Here is a 21,825-nt window from a genome sequence, read left to right as displayed (position 1 = left end):
GTAGTGGTATTGTAGTGTGCAAGGTTGAAGGATGGACCAATAAAGTAATTCTTGCTGTCTATTAGTGTTAAGAATATGTCTTATCATGCATTGCATTAAATCAAACTCAAATCTTGAGAGAGATTACCATAACAATTAATCTGTGATCCTTCATTGATTAATGTTGAACAAATGCTTTCTCTACAGGTGCATATGCAGTGCTCAGCAAGTTGGTGATGGATATCGTTGTTTTGGTACAATCATGGAGAGGATTGTGGAATTGAACCATGCTGGGGACTTGACTGGTGCCATCCAATTATTTAGTAGGATATTGTCATTTTGGTTTACAGATTTCAGATTTATAACAATTGCACCACTCCATAAATCTAATCTGTAAATAAACACAAAAGATTCTTCTGGACAGTGACTAAATGTAAAAAATGAATTCTTATCTCTGCTCTCAGGGAAAGGATGTGAACTAAGCGTGAGCCAGCGGGGGCCATTTACAGCTCTCGTCCCTTTTCTGCGTTTTTCATTACCAGTGAGTAAAGTGGCATAACCAGTGACATATTTGCTGCAGTCATATACTATGTTTTGTCAATACTTTTGTTTTGAATATACTTTCGGTATCTAGGGAGTGTCTGAGTCCTCCCTTTGCAAACACCACCTTATATTGGGCCAGCATCTCTCCGATGAGCTTAAGGGCAATGACATATGGACATATAGTGGAGAGACAATCAGGTTCAAAACTGACAAGGTACTTCTACTTAAATATTGTCATTTTGTCATGGAATTCAGTGAAATTTGTGAAGGATCATCCTGATGTATCTGATTTGACCTTTCCCTCAACTTAACTACAGACATTTATCTTCATGAGGGACCCAGACACATTGTTTACAATAAAGGAAAGTAATATTGTTGCATCTAATGGAATAATTCATATAATTGACAAGCCCATCACAAATCTTCCAACTGATGCTTCAAACACCCAGGTATATTTAGTGAAAAAAGCTTGATTTTATGAATGTCATAATCACCCATTCCTATGACTGAATAAACTGGATAATGATACCTGTTTTTGAAATGTTGTCACATTTGTTAAAATGTCCACATTTTCTGTTGTGTTGTATCCCTTGATGTTTCATGTTTACAGTTGGCCAGCCAGACTATTGGAGACATCCTTGCAGAAGACACTAAATTTAATCGATTTGTATCTCTTCTTGACGTAAGTAAACTAAAAAAAACATAAGTGTTTTTCAACATTTCAACATTTTCAGTCATTGGAAATTGATTAAAGATAAGTGATTGAATAAATCAAAAGCAGTCATCCATGTTTCAAATTGATAACTGCACTCCTATGTAGCAGGATTGTGAAAAGAAGGGCCTTTGCTTTGGTTTGTTTGTTTGTAAATAAATGCATAAGATTGAAATATATCTATGCCTTTGGGATTTACAAGAATGTATATGCCCTTGCTAGAATTGTGGCGCATCCATGCCCCTAAGAGGTCCTGGACCATTAACAGTGTTTGTTCCCACCAATAATGCAATCGACAGATTCAGGGATGGCAGTGTCTTATACATGCTAAGCGATGTGAGTACCTAGGCTTCTTTATTTCCATAGTATTTATCCTTTATCCTGTTTTAAAAGATTTGCAATGGGGTAATTACTCTTTTTCCCTTGCTTTATGTTAAAAATATTCAACAAAAAAACGGACATATCCTGAAGGCCAGATACAAGCTGCAAGAACTTCTAAAGCACCACATGTTCTCAGAGGCAGCGGTAATGTCTTTTTTAATCAATGTAGTTATATCAACATCCTACTGCATGTATATATTTAATTTTGTTCTAACATGCTGTATGTAAAAATGCATAGAGTTTTGTAGGTATCATGTAGTATTACTGTTAAATTTTAAGTATGAAAAGACTGGTTGTTAATCGGCCACTGTTGAACATCTCCTACTTCTAAATTGACGTCTGACCGATTTAGCTGAACCAGATTGTCAGATTGTCCATGCTATTGTGCTGTGTGCTTGTTTGGTTATGCTGTGCTCTTTTATTTTGTCCTGCATTTGTTCTACAGCTTACAGTAGACCAACTGGCAAGTATGTCTGCCATTAATACCATGGCCAAGCAAGTAATCAACATCAAAATCACCAATGATGTATGTGAGAGACACTTCATTACTGCAATATTCTGGTATTTAGATATATTTGTGCTCTCCCATCAACTCTGTTTTGTTTTACAGGGAAGAATTTTGTTAGGTGAAAAAGGAGCACCCCTTGAGACAAAGGATATTATTGCATCCAATGGTGTTATCCATCTCATTGATGGGGTCCTTGTCCCATCCTCCATTGTCCCTATATTGCCACATAGATGTGATGTCAATGAAAGCAAGATCATTCAAGTGAGTGTTTGACAATTAATAAAGCTATTGTAAGCAATGTTTGAAGTACATCTGGCCATTGTTTGAGTTCACCCCCACCTTCTTTCAATATGCTGAGCCCATATAGAAATTGGGAGATAACCTCCAAACAAGTATCCCTATCTCCCAATTTTATGTAGGCTGAGCTTTTTGAAGGAAGGTGATGGTCACACACACACACACACACACACACACACACACACACACACACACACACGGAGTATATTATATATATTTGTTTACATTATTTTTTATCAACACATCTATGTAGATCCACAATAAGAGCTATAATAATGTCTGTATACCTCAAAATATAGGCTTTTGTTTGATTTTGTATGTGAATTATTGTTAATTATGTGTATGTGAATTATTCATTATTTCAAATATAAAAATACACCAGAATATTAACAAAATACTAGGGCTGTCAAAATTAACATGTTAATCGGCACAATTAATTTTAAAATACATAACGCTTTAAAAAATATTAATGCAATTACACATTTTGTTTACCTACTTTCTTTGTGGGGCGCTCACCCACGTAACGGAAGCCGCAAAACTGTCTCTGTCTATCCCTCTCATCATATGTCCAAATCTTTAAGGATATTTTCAAAAGTATCTTTAACTCTATGTAAAAGACAATTTGCAAATGACAGAGATGTAATTTCGCCGTGACTGCACTGAATTACACACAAATGGCTTCACTCTGAAACTACATAGTTCTGTGTGTAGTTTATGATGCTATTAAACAGTTGCATCACAAATACACCCTTTGTGGTTATTCATTAATTTGGTGATTTATTTTGTATTTAAAATGCCCTTTAAGAAGCTTTAGACCAGAATATTTTTTTAATCACGATTAATTCATTTCAAAATATTAGATGCCCATTCCATCAGTACACTGTAAAAAAACTCCGGTCTCTGTAGGCTGCCCAGATTAGATTAGATTAAACTTTTTCATTGTGCAGAGTGCAAGTTCAGAGACAACGAAATGCAGTTTGCGTCTAACCAGAAGTGCAAAAAAGCGCAATGTGATATACACACTATAGACAGGGGGGCAGTATAAATAGTATAAGACAGTAATATACAGATGCACCGATTGATCAGCTGGTGATCAGAATTGGCTGATTTTCACGTGATTGGCCATGACCGGCGACCGGCCGGTCAGTCTGATAGATGCCGATTTTATGCCCGTCAAATGCACTCGCGTGTTGCACTTGAAACAACATCACCCAGCTGATTTTGCAAAGTTTAAAGAAGCTAGCAAAGGCCAACACTCAGGGCTGTATGTACAAAGAAAGCGCTAATACCACGTTTTTCTATGCACAAAGAATTATTTGGAACCAGCCTTTATTTCTCCAAACCTGTAGCCACACCAGGCGTGTAAAAGAGAGAGGCATCTATTTGGGTTTTACAGTATTATAGATTAAATGTGGTTATGGTTACACTTTTGTCCAAATAAGAATTAATTTGTTACAAAGAGTTTCTCTAATGAGACATCACATCATCAGACTTTTTTTTTTTATTGTTCTGCAGGGTCCATGTGTGCGGTGTAGTTATCTTTTCAGCACTGAATGCCCTTCAGGCAGCACAGAGCTGGTAAGATGCACAGAATTATAATATCTGTAGTTTGTAATTGCAGTCATGTCAGTTTGGTCCAAGATGTTTGCATAGATTTTGTGGACACATGTTATTCCTCCCACTGCTACAGGATGCACATTTGAAGGGCTGTGAAGCTTCCCCTGTACCTCCATTTACTGCCACCAAGATCATGGGATGTGCCAAGTATTGTAAAGTTACCAAAACGGTGGGTTGTCATTATATGAAATTCCAATACTTCCCAGAATGTAGTGCTGTCTGGCCTAGTATGTTTTGATTCTTTAAAACCTATGTTTTGTATGGGATTTCCAGAGACCAGAGTGCTGTAAAGGATTCTATGGGCCAGACTGCAAGCCTTGTATTGGAGGCTTCACTCGTCCCTGTTATGATAAAGGAATTGTAAGTACAGTTCCAAATAGAATATTTGCACTACACTGATATTCTTAATTGCCTGTGTGACTCAAAATGCTCTTTATGCCATGTTCCATATATCAGCTCTACTTACAATATATTGTTCTTTGCATCAAATTTCTTGAAATGTTTATAGTGCCTTGATGGTATCCAAGGCAATGGCAGCTGCCAGTGTGCCCCAGGCTTCACAGGGATAGCCTGCCACATCTGCTCAGATCTCAACAAACATGGAGAAAATTGTGATGAAGGTTTGGCACAGATACATATATAAATGCTGTAGTAACACATTTTTTTTGCTAATGTTATGGTCTGTGAATGCTCTCATAAGTCATTTGGTCTCTGTGGGCCTTTGTAAAGAATTTACTTATATTGGCAAAAATAAGGCATATGGGTGTGTCAAATCAGACAAAATCCAAGAAAATGGTTGCTGTACCATCTCATATTTTGCTCAGACTTTGTCTACCTAATATTTAGGTCACAAAACTAAGACATGTATTTTTTTTTGTTTAATTCCAATGTTTTCATAACTTTCACCCTTGATTTTATATAATTTTTACACTCAAATGTGTATGTTTGTATGTATGTGTAAGTGTGTTTGTATGTATTGTATGCAGGGTGCGATTTGTAGGGGGGGATGGTGAGGATTTCCCACCCTCTGGTTTTCCTATCCCTACCTCTGCTAAATTATTTTTATCGTCGGGGGGACAACATTTATCCCCCTCTGCCCCTCATATTGATTAATGCTACTTCATATAAGTAAAGCGCTGCAACGTGAGAACAGTCTAGTAGGCTAGCCTACATAATAATGTTTTAGAACCTTCAAAATTAGAAAACTGATGCAACTGAGATGGAGGACAACTGCACGTAGAGTAGAACGTAGGCCTATTGTCCGAAGGAACTTACATTAAATGAGGAGATATTTGCTGGATGTCACAAAAAGTGTTACAGAAATTGCTTGGCATCGCTTATTCAGTGGCTCTCTACCAAAACACCTGTAGTTTGGAGGACGAACGAGAAAGCACTCGTTTGATAAATCAGCCAGTAGTAGACAAATAACTTTTAGAAATAATCTGTACTGCAAAAACGTATGTTGGTGGGTATTTAAACTATCTAGTGGGTGTTTTAACAGCTGCAAGAAATAGAAGCTTCATGGTCTCTGTTCTGGTTCGTAAATTATTTTCATAAAACTTCAAGTTGCCCTATAACTTTACTCTCCAAACTCTTCACTGCACTGTAGGCAATTAACTGACAGTATGATAGGCTATTTATTTTCTGTAGGCTACAATAAACACATTTATTTTTTCAACTTTTACAATATTACGCACTTGGCTACTGAACGCAAATCAGCAGGAGAGAGAATGCACGTAGCCTACGCAGCGTGTAGCGCAATGTGTAGGCTATTTGGTTACCAACTAACACTGTTAGCCAATTCACTAACTTAAGACTTCAGTGCCATAATATACAACGTTTTTTACACAACAAATACAGAAAGGATGGAGGCAGCAAAAATAGAGAAGTCATTTCAGATGGGGCAAGAACAAGGTGAATTTGTATGCTTGTCAAAACGTAGTCCTACCCTGCATTAGAGGAGCTGATCATCATACCAAGCACACTCGCTGTTTAAAGTCATACACCACGGTAAACTAAAACTAAAATGTTACAAAGGTGGCAAAAATAATATAGGCCTAGGGTATTATTAGCCATGACATTACTAGGCTATGAATCGTTCGTTTTTTAAATCCCTGGTGAGTAGATCATTTAAAAGTTGAATGTAGATAGTTTAATGGATGTTGATATACAGTTTAATGGGTTGATGGGTGAATGGTTTGAAGAAGATGGATGGAGAGAAAGTTGGATGGAAGGTGCCTTATATCCTTCTAGAATGGAGAGAGACACAGAGAGAGTTGGCCTAGTTGAGCAGATGGCAATTGATACAGGTGCAAATCAGTTTAATTGGACCTTTGTGGGGTCCTGGTTGAGCAACTGGCAGTTGATACAGGTGAAAATCAAGTCAAGTCAAGTCAAGTCAAGTCAAGTCAGTTTTATTTTTAAAGCGCATTTAACATGCACATAGTGCAACCCAAAGCGCTCCACAAACAAGACACATAACAACAAGACAAAAGATGCCGGATGGAGCGGCGTAGTCGCCAGCGTGCCCATGACATCAAGACATGACAAATACATTTAAAAAATAACAAATACAAAAAATGCCGGACGTAGCGGCGTAGTCGCCAGCGTACCCGTGACACCAAGACATACAAGACAGACAACAAAACAAATAAACAAATAAAAAGTAAAAAAAAAGACAATATGTTTAAAAAGGGGGAAAAGTGATGTTAAAATTAGTCCAATTTCCAAACCAGCTGAAAATGTCCAATGATGATCCGTGAAAAACTGCGCACAGAGCTGTGTCTTCACAACCGATGCAATGCCAACAAAGTTCCTTAGCAACTGACCAACCCGGTGAATTCACTGGCAGTCTGGAGATAACGTTAACGGCCAAGATGTTTGCCTTGTAGACTGCAGTCTGGAGATCACTGGAAGCACAGTCTAAAGTACTGGGTGATCGTGTAGATCCGCAATTCGGTGGACTTTTAACAGCGACCTTTTGTTGCTCCGTGAGATTGCAGCTCTTTACCATTAACGTTAGTCTGCAGTTGGCATGGCAGCTAGCAGGTCAGCAACAGCTCGGCGGCCACGGCAGATCTTTCGCAGTCAATCAATCAATAGCAAAAATCAGTTTAAAGTCATTGCTAAGGTGTTGCTAGGGTAAACGTAGTGGTTACTATGCTATAAAAAGTGGATGCTAGGTTAATTGCTAGGGTTATCATGTTGGTTGCTAAGGTGATTGCTAGGTTGTTGCTAGGGTACCTAAGGTGATTGCTAGGATGTTGCTAAGGTAATTACAGTGGTTACTATGCTATAAAAAGTGGTTGCTAGGTAGGGTAATCATGCTGGTTGCTAGGTTGACATTTTGGAAGTGGTTGCTAGGTTGTTCCTAGGGTACTTGAGGTGGTTGTTAGGGTGTTGCTAGGGTTATAATAGTGGTTACTATGCTATAAAAAGTGGTTCCTAGGTTGGTTGCTAGTGTAATCATGTTGGTTGCTGAAGTGCTTGCTAGGGTGGCATTATGGAAGTGATTGCTAGGTTGTTGCTAGGGTACTTGAGGTGGTTGCTAGGGTGTTGCTAGGGTAATTATATTGTTTACTATGCTATAAAAAGTGGTTCCTAGGTTGGTTGCTAGTGTAATCATGTTGGTTTCTTAAGTACTTGCTAGGGTGTCATTATGGAAGTGGTCGCTAGGTTGTTGCTAGGGTACTTCTAGTGGTTGCTGGGGTATTGCTAGGGTGATTATAGTGGTTACTATGCTATAAAAAAGTGGTTGCTAGGTTGTTGCTAGGGTATTTGATATGGTTGCTAGAGTGTTGCTAGGGTAATTAGAGTGGTTACTATGCTAGGAAAAGTGGTCGCTAGGTTGGTTGCTAGGGTAATTGATATGGTTGCTAGGGTAATTATAGTGGAAAGCATGCTATAAAATGTGGTTGCTAGGTTAGTTGCTAGGGTACTTAAGATGGTTGCTAGGCTGTTGCTAGGGTAATTATGGCAGTTGCTATGCTATAAAAGGTGGTTGCTAGGGTAATTATGTTGGTTGCTAAGGTGGTTGCTAAGTTGACATAATCGAAGTGAATTGAGATATTGATTGATTGATTGATTGAAAATCTGTATTGACATGATGTATTTTGTACAAAGGATGATGCTTATATGAATAAATAAATAATAAAAAATGACTGTACAATTATCAGTCAAAAGGATAAACACAATAAAGCCACAGGGCTTATTTCCATTGTGGTCCTTAAAAAGTGTGCATTTGGTGGTGTGTGTCAGTGTTTGCAGGTGTAGGGATATGGTGAAGGCATATGTCTTAAAATGAATGTAATTATGTTAGTGGTACTGTATGTGGAGGAATACAACAAAAATAAAACAAGGCAACATAGAGAGGACCAAACATCCCCAGACATACAACATAAAACAGAGAAGGAAGTACAGTACATACAGTGCATGCAACTCTAATAACCATACTACTGTCTCCTGCTCAGTATATACAGTGCATGTAACTCTAATAACAATACCTCTGTCTACTGCTCAGTACATACAGTGCATGTAACTCCAATAACCATACTACTGTCTATTTCTCAGCCAGCTCTTTAGGGATGACTTAAAATGATCAGTATTGTCTGTTGACTTTAATGCTACTGGTAACCCATTCCATATGATGGCTGCTGAATACAGAAAAGAGCCCTTACCCATGCAACTTTTAAATCTACATAGAACAAAGTCAGTGGTACTACCCCTTGTTGAGTAACTGTGAACAGCATTTACCCGAGAAAAATAATTACAAAGATATGTAGGTACTTTATTTTTAATTTCTATGTACCATACACATTTTTATATATGTTACTCCATCCTCTACTTTGAGCCACTTAAGGCTACTAAAATGAGCCGGGTTGAGGTGTGTGTATGGGTGTAGTTTAAGAATAAGCCTCACTAATTTGTTTTGTGAAGTCTGCAGCTTCTGTTTGAAAATCTTAGGAATGGTTGTGAACCATGAAGTGCAGGCATAATCAAAATGGCATTGTATTAGGGCCCCAGCAAGAATCTTGAGAGCTTGTCTATCTATTAATGTGGATACTCTAGCTAGAAACTTTATTTTCTGATTTACTTTAGACAGAACTTTTAGAGCCATGCACTCCGCAGATAATTTATTATCAAGTATGCAGCCTAAGTAAGTTATTGATTCCTTAGTTGTTATTTCAGAATCACCAACTACCACACTGAATCCAGGTGACTTCCTTAGCTTATCATTTGATCCAAATAGTATTGATTCAGTTTTACCAAGATATTTACTTGAGATGGTTGCTAGGCTGTTGCTAGGGTAATTCAATTCAATTCAAAAAGCTTTATTACGGCTTGCCTGGCTATCCTAGCCAGCCTTCTGTTGCATTTGTTTGGTAGGAAGCTGTACCAAGAAGATGTGATGTTGAAAGCGATGACAGAATCTATCAGTGACTGGTATACTCTGGATAGAATGCCCTGTCTCACTTCAAATCCTTTAAGCCTTCTGAGGAGACAAATGCGCTGTTGGGCCTTTTTGTAAATTGTGTCAACATGCAGGGTGAAGGTGAGACGGTGGTCAATCAAAGTACCAAGGTACTTGAAATTTTCAACCTGTTCCACTACTTGCCCTTCCAGTCTCAATGGTGTGGATAGTGTATGAGGAGTATCAAGCAGTCGGCCCCAATGGCAACACAGTTCCTTGGTCTTGGTGATGTTAAGCTCCAGTGAGCTTCTCTTGAATCAAAGTGCCATTATGTTGACATACTGCTTGTAAGTGGACAGGGAGTCGTCATCAGTGAGGTTGGCCATCAAGGCCATGTCATCCACATATTTAAATAGCTTGAGTCCGTTGCTGGTGCAGGTGATCTCATTTATATAGATGGAGAAAAGGACAGGTGACAACACACATCCCTGAGGCACTCCGCTGTTTAAAATAGTGTTGGTGGACTTAAACCCATTTACCCTCACATGCGGTGGTCTGTCCTTTAAAAACTCCTTAATCCAGAGTGTCAGAGTTGGGTTAACTTGCAGCAGATTTGAATGCAGATGAGAAATCCATAAATAAGATCCTGACAAAGAATCTGGGAAAGTCAAAGTGGCTTGTTACAGTGTCCCGAAGAGTCAGGCTGGCATTCTCCACACTTCGCTTTGATTTATAAGCAAACTGTAGTTGGTCCAAGCCGACCATGGTGATGAGTTCATCTGCAACAACTCTCTTCATGCATTTGCAGAGGATGGAAGTAAGCACCTCTGGTCTGAAGTCATTCTTCGCTTTGACATTGGGTCATTTGGGAACAGGTAGTTTCCTTCTATGCCCTGGGTACAAAGCTGGCATCAAGGAACAGCTGGACACGTTGTGTCAGATTGATAGATACTTTATTGATCCCCAAGTGGATCACACCAGCTAGCTGAGGTGCACACACTCCTTTAAGATGCGTGTCTTCAGTCCATCTGGGCCAAGAGCTTTGGAAAAATGAAGACGGGTAAAGATAGATAGATTATAGTGGTTGCTATGCCATAAAACGTGTTACAAACGAGAACGAGAAACAAAAGTCTAGTGGGGCTACATGCCAGAATTCCACAAAATACCTAATTTTTGCTTTTTCAAAAACACACACGCACATAAAAACACATGCATACACATGCACACGCACACACTCACACACCTGGGAATTTTTTGAAATTCTGGCTGCTAAACACACCATTTTAACGCAAAATCACTTCACTGCCCGACCCGCCGAAAAGGGAAAGAAAAGAAAAAAGAAACCAATGTCGCGATAGAGAAAAACACAGCTATGGTAACCTACTAACAATAAAGATTTGCAACACTCTAAATACCTTGCACTGCTGTTTGGTTGTCCCAAACTTTTAGATGATCCATACTCTACGCATTAACTGAATCTTATCAATCTTGATACCCAAATGGCGAAATATTCTAAACAGAGTGACTGTATAGAGATGCAATCCCTAATCTCACTGCTGTCAGCATCACTGCTAAGAACAGTGCGCCTTTTACTGAAAAATTATCATTATAAGTATCACTCCCCTCCAGGAAACACGCAAAGGCCAAAGTTCTTCAGTTTACTGATGGATTTATTTTCATCTTTAATTCATCTTTTAATCCACCGTCGAACTGTTTAAAAGCAGTAAAGCAACACAATAACTAGAAAATCCAATCACACAACCAGAATGAATTATTCATTAAAAGAATGAATAAAGCAAAGAAATAAAGCATTATAAACACACACATACCTCGCTGGCTGCATATCAGCTAAGAGGGAAATGAGTCCAAGAAAAACACGGCTTCAAACATTAAAACTTCTGACTCAGCGGCGTGCGGCCATAACCGCGGGTCAGCTTCCCAGTTCTCCGTCAGGTGTAGTGTGCAACATTAAAAGCGTCCGTGTGAAACGCAACCAACATGACGTCACTTCCAATAAGCTAATTAACATACAACAATACATATTTCACAGCCTTTATATTATTCAAGACATATCAAAACAAACAAACAAAAACAAAAAAATGAAATTTAAACAGCTAAAATAAGCACCTGAAAAAGTATAAGCTGCTGTTTTCTTTTAATGATGAGCACTACGCTTGAATGACTTATATGACCGAATTGAACGTTGCGTTTTTAAGTGCCAGAATTGCTTATCATGTCATGACAAAGTTTACACCAATCATCCTAATGCTGGCACACACACACAGACACAAATAAACAAACACACACACACACACACATACATGCATGCACACACACAGACATAAACACACCCACATGCGCACAGTCGCACACACACACACACATAAAGATCACACACATGCAGGCAAGCAGGCATATGCACACACACACAGGCATGCACACACACACGCACAGGAGCACAAATATACATGAAGTAAACACACACATACACACACACTCATTTACATACACAAAAGTTGAAAGATTAGGAGATTGAGTGGGAGATAGAGACAAATTGACAAGCGGGATTTATTTTTGTGGAGAGAATGTGCAGGACTAAGCAGTGGTCATATTTTGTACCACTATGCAGTACATCTAATTATTCCCTGTATGAGAAACTGCTGCTAGTAGTATCATCCCTACATCCCTAGCACCACCCTACTTTTGTATTATAGTTTGTATTATATCGTAACACCCCCAATTATCACCACTTTTGTTCAGAAATTCTAAAACAACAATGTTTTTTAACACTTCAAAATAACATTTGCTAAATGAACCTTACATTTTTCAGTAGCCATATGTGTGTAGATTTGAACAGAATCTGGTTTGGTTCTTAACGGGAGCATTTACTGCCTGAAATATCCGATTTTGTTTACCACACTCGGAGTTATAGTGCTGGCCTGATAGGTCGCCTATTTACGCCGTTTCAACGGCACATGAACGGTTAGACCGAGAATTCTCGTCATGAAATTAAAATTCCACTGGAGCTCCAAGCGGTTGTGTACACGCAGCCTTACAACACTGTTTACAGCTCCTCGAGTCACGGTAAAATGTCATTTTTGGTACATAGCTAATTTAGGTTGCGTTTCTTTAGGAGTCCACCGTCTTGGTTTGTATAGAAATGGATATTAGTGACACATACACGCAAGACGGCAGAAATACGGGACCGACGGTAATAGGGGGAGTTCCGATATGCTTTTTAAAAAGATTTTGGGCAGAAAAACCATGCTTATAAACAATGCTTATAAATGTCAATTACATTAATATCATTGTATCACAGTTATTTGGCGATTCTGATTTGTAATTGTGTCATAGTGTACAATTTCCATAACGCTAACTTTGACCCATCTACTTGTGCAGACTGCCATTGTGTGCATGGTGAATGTGACAACAGACCACACAGCCAGGGGATCTGTAGGAGGGGTTCCTGTCTGGAGGGATACTCAGGGGATCATTGTGATAAGACGGCCACTCCCTGCAACTCCGATGGCGTTTTTGAACACTGTCACATCAATGCCTACTGCAGTTACAGTGGCAGCAACACTATGTGAGTGATATGTAATATGTATAATATGCATTACTTTACTTATTTTAATTTATGTTTATGCCCTTAACCACCCACATCTGCTCTTACCATGGTGCACTGAGGTGTGCTGTTATTAGCAGGAGTAACACTATAAGGGCATGGGTTGTGCCGCGTGCAAGTACTCTGCAAATGGTCAAAGCAAGGAGGGTCTCAAACATCGGCGTTCACACCACACAAAAATACATATGTGTGCATCTGTGTCTCCAAAGTAGCCTGTAATTACCATTGTCGGTGAGCTATTCGCTTAAGTTATAAACAAAACTCATTTTATCAGGGGGTTTATGATTTATAGACTATGTGTCAAAATGTGTTCTCGACCACTTATAAAACATATCACAATCCAAGGATGGCAAGATGGAAGTGTGAGGCAACTTAAGCCCTCCTTACACCGACAGACTTTGGAAAGATTTGCAAAAGATTTTTGAAAGACTACAGTCTCAGACCCTCTCACATCTAAAAACAAGTAGTAGAGTTTTAAGTCACAGACTATGATTTTGCAATGACTAGGGATCTTGCAGGGTCACTGTTCACAAGACTGCAACTAGATTCCTTTACATTATTACCCATCGTGCAATATATAAACAGGAACTGAAATGATAGCCTACTAAACTCAAAGTCGTATTTTCGTGTTTCTGCAGCATTGTTTCATGCGTGACATCCCTAACCGATATAGAGTTGTTCTGTCACGTGGAAGAGCCAACTAAATATGTATAAGAAATGACAAATATTCTAAGATGAACGTCAAACTTTGAAATATAGTCTGAAATGAGATGTTATTATCATTGAGACAACAAAAAAAATCCGATTGTAGCTTACAGCAGCCGACTATTTAGGTTAAGTTTATAACATTGTGGACGGCCACCAAGCATCTTCTGCCTCGCGGCTGCGCGCGCATCTAGTTTTGTTGGTAAACGGGAAACCCGTGTATATGCATCTGCACTCCCCTAGTAATTTAACTAATAGGTAACGGCAAAACAAAGTCTTACTTTCTTACTTACCTTACCCCAATAATATTTGAATGTCTGAATAAAAATCCTAAGTACAGTACATTCATCCAAGCAGACCCGTCATGTTGTCTGGAACATTTCGTAACAGTGAGCCCATAGCTGTGGATTACAAGCACCTTTCACTTTAGACCACATTTTTCTTGGTCAGTAGCGTTATCATTATTAGTTACGTTAAAATAGCAATTTTTGATCATATGGCTGACCACACCTATTTATGTCATCGACACACCCATGGGTGTGCAATGTTCATTTGACAACTTGAACTTGAGCGTTTGGCGGAAAAAACATCACTGCATTGGGTTTAAAGGAACACGCCACCCAAAATCAGTAGTAATATATGTTCTTACCTTAACTTTCACGAGTTGAGTCATACCTCTCCCGCGCCGGTAGGTGCACTCAAACGCTCTGTCTCGCGGCGCGAATGTGTTAGCATGTTGCTATGCTAGCGGGCTCTGCCGTGTAGAGAGAGGAATATAGCAGTAATCAAACACCTCCATTTTTTCCCTACTTAAATACAGTTGCACGAGTAGTTGATAAAAAATATATCAACTATTTACTAATTGTAAAGCAATTTACAAAAGATTCACTGAACAAAAATGCTGATTTGGTACATGAAAATGTAGCTAAAAATGTGGAGAATGCAATGCAATCAAGCATTTTGGACGATATATTGTCACAAGCTGCATGGCAGAATAGGCAACAGGCCGATGTGCGTTTTATTTGGAGACTGTTTTGCGCGACAGAGACTGAGTTTGCTGCTGATATTCTGGGGATAGGCCTAGCCAATGTACGACTTCAGCCTTTTAATATATTTGCTGCATAGATCAGTCTTTCTAGAACAGGCAAGGGCTTTCTAGCCTCACGTCAGCAGCGCTGCATCACCCATATAGCCTACATTAAAACAACCAACCTCGCTCAGAGGGGAGGGAGAGGCTGAGGGTCGATCCAGCATGGATTCTAAACTCTGTGGTGGATAGGATCTACAATTAGGTGTTAATAATATTACCACGCTAGGTCGAAGTACTCCCAAGTGCTATTGCGCCACACATTGTAGTTCTCCTGTTTATTCGCTTGGAAAATCGCCACGTTTCATGTTGTGTGACGTACACATTTTTATCAACTACTCGTGCAACTGTATTTAAGTAGGGAAAAAATGGAGGTGTTTGATTACTGCTATGTTCCTCTCTCTACGGCCACGGCAGAGCCCGCTAGCATAGCAACATGCTAACACATTCGCGCCGCGCGACAGAGCGTTTGAGTGCACCTACTGGCGCGGGAGAGGTATGACTCAACTCGTGAAAGTTAAGGTAAGAACATATATTACTACTGATTTTGGGTGGCGTGTTCCTTTAAGATAGGAACAAGACATTTGTCTTGCTTGCTGCCACAATGTGCTGTGTGATAGGGCCCTTCAAGAGACCAGCTTGTTAGATAATGTCCAACATGCCCATTAATTAAAATGCAGTTGTTTCATCAAACAATATATGATGGTGTGACTTTAGCCAACCAACCTAAATATGTTCTCTGATCAACCGTTTGTCCAGTGATCAGAGAACATATTTAGGTTGGTTAGCTAAAGTCACACCATCATATCATAGTGCCATGTATTTGTTTTAAGTGACTCTCTGGATGACTTTTATGTTTCAGATGTGTGTGTAGACAAGGTTATGAGGGTGATGGACACTCCTGTACTCCTGTTAACCTCTGCTTGAAGCCTATCAGAGGGGGCTGTGACTCAAATGTATGTTTCCTCACTTAATCCCTATTACACATCTGAGTTGTCATTAAATTAAACATGAGAATTTGAATTTAAACATGGGTGCAGTCTGGTTATTCATGTATAAAATCCAGTAGCCAGTCTAACTCAACCATTTCTAGCATCTCTGCCTTTGTAAATGTGTCTCGTGTGCCTTTATTGCAGGCCCAGTGTGTGTATATTGGCCCAGGCAACATATCATGTATATGCAATGAGGGTTGGATGGGAGATGGTGCAGTCTGTGCTGAAATCAATAACTGCCTGCTGGAGAGTCGAGGAGGCTGCCATAAAAATGCAGATTGTGTGACCACTGGCCCTGGACAGGTATTGCCATAAACTTTACATTATGAGCAATTTTGTTTTATTTCACATCTGTTGCACTATATATCATAGGAAAGGATTTATTATATTTATCACCAGTTTGTCCATACACTAAGTACCATCATTTCCATATAAACCACATGACAGTGACGGCATTAGCTGCAGTTTACAAAACATTAAACATACTTGCAACCAATACATAAAAACCATATCACAACGAATATGATAGCCTGAGATTTTCAGATTACCTGTAAATATGTTTAAGATTAGTTTGCAATGGATTCACAGAGCTTTGAGGTTCATGTTTGATATTTTGAGTAAACGTGCTGTGGAGAATCACGGTGAGCAACCAGGGGTTTAATTCTCCAACAGTTCAGTGACACAATTGGGAGCAATGACACAAGATGTCGTTTGAAAGGACAAAGGTGATTCTCAGAAAATGGATTGCTTTTCATTGGAAAAGCAGTATGCAATCACAGGTTTGTGTTGTTTTGCAGAATGATTGCTCCTGCAAGAAGGGATACTTGGGAGATGGCCTTGTGTGCAGTATGGCAAATCCCTGTCTAAAGAACAATGGAGGTTGCCATGAACTGGTATGCTTTGCAAATTTCACGCACAAAATACTTTTTGCTCAAAACTTTAAAGGATAATTCCGGTATTTAGCACTTTGAGTCCCTTTTCTAGTTTGTTTTGGATGAACTAGAGTGGTGGACACTGAAATGTTGACGATGGGTCCTGTCTCGACTTTCTGACTCGTTTTGAATCACCTCTGACTGTTTCAGAGTGGCTGGCTATGGGCATGCACAAACATGTCCTGAAAACAACACTTAAAGGTGCCATGTGTAAGAATTGAGGTAAAAATATCCAAAAAATGAGCTACACGCATCAAAAGAATGAGAAGAAATAAGGGCGATTGAAAAATGACAAGGTATAGTGCTGCAGAGATATCAACCGGAATTAGCATGCTAAATTACTAGCCACAGCCCGACAGGTGTCATAATACTAGTTTCGGCCATGGAAGGCGGTATGCGGGCAACATAACCGCCAGCCAAACTGCAATACACGTTTCTCGGTTGTTACTGTAGGGTAGACCAACTCACTTTCTGGAGGTATACTGCCCCCATCTTTTATGGAATGTGGAGTACTGTATGAATTGATTTTTTGGCAGACATTACACATGGCACCTTTAACATTCTTTTTCAAAACTGTGCAACTCACCGAGTGGTTAGTGATGTTCGTTGATGTTCCAAAACAAGTAGTGTAGCGAAATACAGTTTATGTCGTGTGTTATTTGGCATTTTGTAAAATCCTATTTATTTCTGTTGGAAGACTCATTGCTTGTTGATATTACTGTGCTACCGGAAACAGAAAGGGGGTCTGTTTACATTTGGTTGTGGTCTTTCCGCGAGACCTTCTTTTACTGTCTATGCTTCAGACTCAAATATTGAGTGGATTGAAAATCATACATTGCGCCGATATATTTGTTTTTAATAATCACTAACCACTAACCACTCGGTGAGTTGCACAGTTTTGAAAACGAACGTTAAGGGTTGTTTTAAGGACATGTTTGTGCATGCCCATAGCCAGCCACTCTGAAACAGTCAAAAGCAATTCAAAACGAGTCAGAGAGTCGAGACAGGACCCATCATCAAAATGTTGTGTCCGCCACTCTAGTCCATCCAAAACAAATCAGAAAAGGGACTCAAAGTGCTACATACCGGAATTATCCTTTAAGATTAAGGCAAGCCGGAATTATATACCATTAAATCATCAGAAAAACATTCCCTTAATCATTATTGTCAGATATTGTTTAAGCAGAAAATTCTTTAACTATGTCTATTTAACAATGAATCCTTGATATTCATTGTATTGTATTTTATTATAGGCAACATGCAAGCAGAATGGTACTGGATTACGTAATTGTGTTTGCCCAGAAAACTACCAAGGTGACGGGATCACATGCTATGGTAGCATACTGATGGTACGGTATATGTACCGGTATATATTTTTTAGTTGCAAAACACTCCATTGATTGCTGTTACAAGGAAATTATTTTATAATGTGTTCTAATCGTGTCCATCTTTTTATATGCAGGAACTGGATGGACATTTTGATTACTATAGTTTCTATCGTTTAATTCAGGTTTGGAAAACCAACTTTATTAGAAATATTTACAGAAATAGGTAACACTGGAAAATTCACATCAACAAACCATTAAAGGTGTCCTGCCACACGTATTTCATTACTTTGTGGTAATGTCTGAAGTTCTACCATGAACTCTGTAACATTTTTTTTTTCAGCTCGATTTGCCTTCAGTTCTCATTAATATTGACTCTGATTGGCTAACAGCTAGCACTAGTCGATAGCTTGGCTAGCGAGTGCTATGACCAAATGGGCATAAAACCTGCTAGGCTAGCGAGTGCATTAAACCCGTATAATATAGCACTTCCTCAAGTTGACAATAATGTTTTACTTACGGACTGGGCACTGGTCGTAGACTGCCGCGATGGTAGCTGTTATCAACTAACTTTAGCTTCATGGCATGAACTTAATTGGCTAGCGAGTGCTAGCATTGTCCAAATGGGCATAACACCTGCTAGGCTAGCGAGTGCATTAAACCTGTATAACATAGCACTTCCTCGAGTTGACAATAACGTTTTACTTACGGACTGGGCACTGGTCGTAGACTGCTGCGATGGTAGCCTACTGCTCCAGGCTTCAACAGCAACCTTTTTGCAAAGCCTGTGGCATTGTTTCAAAAAATAAACTGAAGCCAAGTCTAGGTTCTTTGGCAAAATGCATTGTTGAAGTTCTATTTATGCATAGCCCGTTGACATTCAGCCATCCTTGCATACGAAAATTGTCACAGAGCTAGACTAATTCTGTGGGCACAGTCTTAACTGGGCGAGATCATGAATAGTAATGAGCTCAATCAATTCCACGTCAAACTAAAGAGCGTTTGCAATTGGCCTGATTTCTCCGCTTATTTCTTTTCAGTGGCTAGAGCTTACAGAGGAGGTAGCTGTTCATTTTCACATTCCCGACATAGCACAAACACATATGGACCTAACATAAAAAATAGAAGTAAAAACGGTTTTGTGTGGCAGGGCACTTTTAAGCATTCAAAAGTTGACTTACATTCAGATAATGCTCAGATTCAATTAAACAATGTTATTTGGTGTCATGTTGGATTATTTAATTGTTTCTTTTTGTTTGTTGTAGACATCCCATTTATTCAATCTTGGTGGAAATATCACAGCTTTGGTGCCCTCCAGAAGTGCTTTCAAAAATTTAAGCAGTACTGAAGAGACATTTTGGTTCGACTATTACAGACTCCCACACCTTCTAAAGTACGGATTTGTATAGGGCCTCTATTTCAGCTATCTACATGGAAACATTTGTACATGTAGCTGCAATATTGACAATAATGTGAAAATACCAATAGTTTGTTTGACTGTAGTGATTGTATCCCAAGTGTCTCATATTTCAGTCATCTTTTTTATTTCAGTCATCTAATTTCATAATTGTAAGAACTACTGTATACGAATGAAAATGCTTCACTAGGTGGTAGCCTATTGGACAAAAACTGTAATAAATTCTCTGTCATTTTTCAGAGCACACTTTTTAGATGGTGTATTTTCCTATGAGGATTTACAACAGCATGTCAACCAGCAACTGCCAACTCTTCAGACAAACACAAAATGGGACATCAAAAACATTAGTGGAGTGCGTTCGCTGTATATATTTTTACTTTACTAGCAAAATTCATATTTCATTCACTATGAAATTATTATATACCACTCATGGAATTAAAAGAGACTCATTGATTTCAAGTAAAGATCTTTATGGTAAAATACACACACAATAATAAAGCTTAAAAGCCTAGCATAATGACTTAAAACTTAGTTAACTAATCTAAACTATGCATTACCAAGTTTAAGCTTTACTCAGTTGTGCTTTCTTATTATAGCTAGCATTACTATACAGTGCAACCGGAATGTTTTCAGACCCTTTCAAGTTTTCCACATTTTGTTATGTGTTGTGACGCTTGCAATTGAGCTCTGGTGCATCCTACTTCTATCAATAGACCTCTGAAGTTCGCCTACAAAAAAGAACCAAAGCTGCCATCTTTGCCCATATAAGGACATCCGGGTGTTAATTGAAGCTAACTACCTATGGCAAGTTGCATTGCAATTTAGCTCTGGGATAGCAAAAATCTAAGTTTTCCGTCTTAACGTACCGAAGATCACTGGAGCCACTCGAAGGCAGAGGACAAAAGCGTGTTGAGCAAATCGTCTGCATTTCAGACTTCTTCGTCCCTGTGAGAGTTTAACATGTGCGATAATTCAAAATGGCCATGTTATTTTCCCATAGGACAAATCGCAAAATACCAAATCTCTATAGAGCTAAATTTGTCTCAATAATATTTGTATATGCGCAGAGGGGGATTCACAAATATTTCTTGATTTGCATGTGTGTTTTGATATCTACAAATAAAAAAATCATATTTGTAACTTGTAAATTGGTTTTCACAATTGTAGATGTGTATTTGTAAATGAAATGGCATTTGTAAAACTGAAAATTGCCTTTGTGAAATCTAATTTTGCATTTGTGCATCACCAGCACACACAGTTTTCGTTTTCGCATTTGTGGATCAGCACACGTATTTTTGAGACAATCTTTGGGGCAGAGAAGCCACCCAGATCCACAAGTAGCCTGCTGACACTTTCTAATCCAGTAGAGGGCAGTGTTGTTCTATGGAACTCATAACACACAGAGCTAGCGAACCTAGTTCTTAAATCTAACAAGTTATGCATTTTACAACAAGCTTTTTGATGGAAAAGTGGTGTTTAATTTCCATAATCTTTGTTTAGTGAACGCATAAATTATTTTACCCTTTATAGGAAATACTTTTTATTATAAACATTTGATCATGTTGCTGTATTTTCAGTTTTTTTCTTTTCATTCCAGGAGATTGTGGTAGAAAATGCCACCATTCTTGTCCCTGACATTCCAGCAGTGAATGGATACATCCATATCATCAACACAGTATTTATTTATTTATTATTCTTTACTTGTTCTCACCAAAGTAAATTGTAGTAGCAGGACTATGACAGTTGTTTATACACCATTTATTTTAGGTGCTGAGACCTCCAATTTCAGCTCTTCCTCCTGTGCCACCTGACCTGATGGACTTTCTGAACAAGACACCCATGTTTAGCCTCTTTAGAAAAGCTGCACTAGTAAGACATACACAAAACAGCCTAGATTACCCATTTTCTTTGCAATTCAGTTTAATTTTATTGAAAGCTGGATGTTTTATACCATTGTTTTTCATTGTCCCTTAGCATTTAAACTTAACAGATAACATATCAAAAGAAGGCCACACTCTTCTCATTCCGTTTGATAGTGCCATTGAGGAATTCTTGAAAAAGACAAATTCTACAGAATTGGTTAGTTACATTTAATGCATTTAATATTTGGTGGTGAAATGGTGACTTAATTTACAGAAACTATTCCTAATCCTAACAGGGTGAAGATGTATTCAAATATCACATCATACCAGATGAGCAGATTTTTCCTGATCACATAAGGGATGGAACTTTAAAAAGCACACTACTTGGAAAATCATATCAAATCATGTTCCATATTAATGGTAAAAATCAGGT

The 21,825-nt window shown here is 38.7% G+C and overlaps 1 protein-coding gene across 3 annotated transcripts in view; it reads left to right on the top strand.

Annotated features, from left to right (window-relative positions):
- Nucleotides 1-21,825, top strand: part of stab1 (stabilin 1) — a 149,469-nt gene that overhangs the window by 60,978 nt on the left and 66,666 nt on the right. For all 3 annotated transcript variants that reach the window (XM_076269084.1, XM_076269083.1, XM_076269086.1), the window contains exons 10-34: nucleotides 187-302; nucleotides 444-520; nucleotides 614-736; nucleotides 840-971; nucleotides 1,133-1,204; nucleotides 1,457-1,570; nucleotides 1,706-1,759; nucleotides 2,061-2,141; nucleotides 2,226-2,384; nucleotides 3,936-3,998; nucleotides 4,111-4,206; nucleotides 4,311-4,397; nucleotides 4,546-4,657; nucleotides 12,847-13,033; nucleotides 15,727-15,820; nucleotides 16,001-16,159; nucleotides 16,654-16,749; nucleotides 18,042-18,137; nucleotides 18,251-18,298; nucleotides 19,379-19,506; nucleotides 19,771-19,882; nucleotides 21,128-21,205; nucleotides 21,298-21,399; nucleotides 21,505-21,609; nucleotides 21,689-21,823. In XM_076269084.1, the coding sequence (XP_076125199.1) occupies nucleotides 187-302; nucleotides 444-520; nucleotides 614-736; nucleotides 840-971; nucleotides 1,133-1,204; nucleotides 1,457-1,570; nucleotides 1,706-1,759; nucleotides 2,061-2,141; nucleotides 2,226-2,384; nucleotides 3,936-3,998; nucleotides 4,111-4,206; nucleotides 4,311-4,397; nucleotides 4,546-4,657; nucleotides 12,847-13,033; nucleotides 15,727-15,820; nucleotides 16,001-16,159; nucleotides 16,654-16,749; nucleotides 18,042-18,137; nucleotides 18,251-18,298; nucleotides 19,379-19,506; nucleotides 19,771-19,882; nucleotides 21,128-21,205; nucleotides 21,298-21,399; nucleotides 21,505-21,609; nucleotides 21,689-21,823 (2,626 nt within the window). The remainder of the gene's footprint in view (nucleotides 1-186; nucleotides 303-443; nucleotides 521-613; nucleotides 737-839; nucleotides 972-1,132; nucleotides 1,205-1,456; nucleotides 1,571-1,705; nucleotides 1,760-2,060; nucleotides 2,142-2,225; nucleotides 2,385-3,935; nucleotides 3,999-4,110; nucleotides 4,207-4,310; nucleotides 4,398-4,545; nucleotides 4,658-12,846; nucleotides 13,034-15,726; nucleotides 15,821-16,000; nucleotides 16,160-16,653; nucleotides 16,750-18,041; nucleotides 18,138-18,250; nucleotides 18,299-19,378; nucleotides 19,507-19,770; nucleotides 19,883-21,127; nucleotides 21,206-21,297; nucleotides 21,400-21,504; nucleotides 21,610-21,688; nucleotides 21,824-21,825) is intronic.

Source organism: Alosa pseudoharengus, unplaced genomic scaffold, assembly GCF_046254945.1.
Source record: "Alosa pseudoharengus isolate Yale_2024_CS ecotype anadromous, Long Island Sound unplaced genomic scaffold, YU_APseudo_1.1 YU_APseudo_1.1_scf_5, whole genome shotgun sequence".
Taxonomy (NCBI): domain Eukaryota; kingdom Metazoa; phylum Chordata; class Actinopteri; order Clupeiformes; family Clupeidae; genus Alosa; species Alosa pseudoharengus.
Note: the sequence above shows the minus strand (reverse complement) of the source record. Positions and strands in the feature narration are given on the sequence as shown.